This window comes from Acanthisitta chloris, unplaced genomic scaffold (assembly GCF_000695815.1).
Source record: "Acanthisitta chloris isolate BGI_N310 unplaced genomic scaffold, ASM69581v1 scaffold352, whole genome shotgun sequence".
NCBI classification, from domain to species: Eukaryota; Metazoa; Chordata; class Aves; order Passeriformes; family Acanthisittidae; genus Acanthisitta; species Acanthisitta chloris.
In genome coordinates, this window is record NW_008658587.1 from 134640 (window position 1) to 136285 (window position 1646).

Genomic DNA, 1646 nt, shown 5'->3' on the forward strand with positions numbered 1-1646 from the left:
AAGGTGGGAAGACAATTCTGTTGCTTGATGACCGGCTAGGCATCAGTTTGCTTTTGAGAGGTGGTGAATGATCACCTTTGCATCACTTGTCCTTGTTTTCCATTGTAATTTTTCCCTCTCTTTCTGTCACTAAGTCAACTGTCTTTATCCCAAGCCATGAGTTTACTTGCTTTTACTCTCCCTATATTCTCTCCCATCCCACTGGGGGCTGGCTGGGGATTAAGTAGGTGTTTGTGTGTGTGCTTAGCAGCTGGCTGGGGTCAACCCACTACAGATAACCACAATAAAAGACGTAGTCTTTTGGAGACCCTTATCCCTCTTCATTGCTACGTGCATACTGCAGTATCTTTGTCTCAAGAAGCTACTGACTAAGATAATACAATCAAAATATCTGATGTAGAAAATTCCTCTTTCCTATTTGGTCAAATCAGCCCATTTTTGTGCAGTTTTGGTCTCATGATATTAAATCATTTGTGCAACAGAGATTTGAGATGGAAAACTTGCATAAATTTTACTGACACTGCATAGCAACTGGCTTGGTCTATCACAGCAAAACATTTCTAGGAAGTACTTACGCATCTCTGCAAACAGCTGCCTTCTTTCTGCCATGGTATTTCCTCTTTTCCCACAATCTTCAATCATTCTGGAAGACAAAATCGTGTGAAAACATTAAGTATTATTCCCAGACTGAACATACATAAATAAGTATCCAAAACCCATCCCGAAGAACCTTTGAAGTTGACTGGTGCTCCACATGTACCCAATGCTTTTTGCCAGCCTCTCTGTGGAGTGGTTTGTGGAGAAGCTGGTCCCCAAATTGTCCTCCATTCCCTAGACTCTGCTTTCAAGCATTTGTCCCCCCCATCCCTCTCTCCCAAAGGCAGTGTTCAGTTTTTCTGCTTGATGTAACTAACTGGCTTACATAACACAAGCTCTGAAATTCATTTTAGGTTTTCTTAAATAAGGAATCTTCAGTTTAAATTATGTAAGAGAAAAGAAATAATGAAAGATTTGGATATCATTTTATAGTTTAGAAAATGCCTTTCTAGCCAATTCTGGGTAGAGGAGAAAAAAGAACAAACAACAGCAACAACATAATACCCTCTATTTACTCGAGCAAACACACTCCAAATATTAATTCAAATTCAAGACAGTACATCTCTGATTAAATGAGTTTCAGAAAAAGGCTCAGAAGTAAGAATATATTTTCCTCCAGTTTTCAGATATAAAAATCTTCTGAATATTTTGAAGAGCACTACTGCTGGATAGAGCAGAGAGACAGCTTACTTCACAGCCAGCATTCAAACCATAAAAGACGAAAGCCTTCAGAGTAAAGATAAACATCTTTAGCAGCACTCAAAAAATTAAACCAGTGTCAGCATCACCACTTCCTATGGGTAATTACTCTGGTGAACCAATATCCTTTTCTGCCTGCCAAGTCTGGTTAGGGCTTCTGACCTGCATTTTAATCTACATCCTCACGTCAACTAGACTGTGTAAAATAACATTGGACCTGGGATATGAAGAAGATGCTCTGCAGAAGCCTGGAATCAAAAATATTGCACCATATCCCATGGCAAACCCCCAGATGTATACACCAGGAAGGATAAAAGTACCAGATGCCGAAGTCTACCATCACCAAAGAA

The 1646-nt window shown here is 39.6% G+C and overlaps 1 protein-coding gene across 2 annotated transcripts in view; it reads right to left on the reverse strand.

The window, feature by feature from the left end:
• Window positions 1–828, reverse strand: part of DTNA (dystrobrevin, alpha) — a 100913-nt gene extending 100085 nt beyond the window's left edge. Inside the window, exons 1-2 of one of the 2 annotated variants that reach the window (XM_009085138.1) lie at window positions 731–828; window positions 576–643 (exon numbers count right to left, since the gene is read on the reverse strand). In XM_009085138.1, coding sequence (XP_009083386.1) covers window positions 576–643; window positions 731–828 — 166 coding nt within the window. Of the gene's footprint in view, window positions 1–575; window positions 644–730 lie in introns of those variants that run through there. The other variant, XM_009085136.1, reaches the window with a different exon arrangement.
• Window positions 829–1646: the final 818 nt, after the last annotated feature.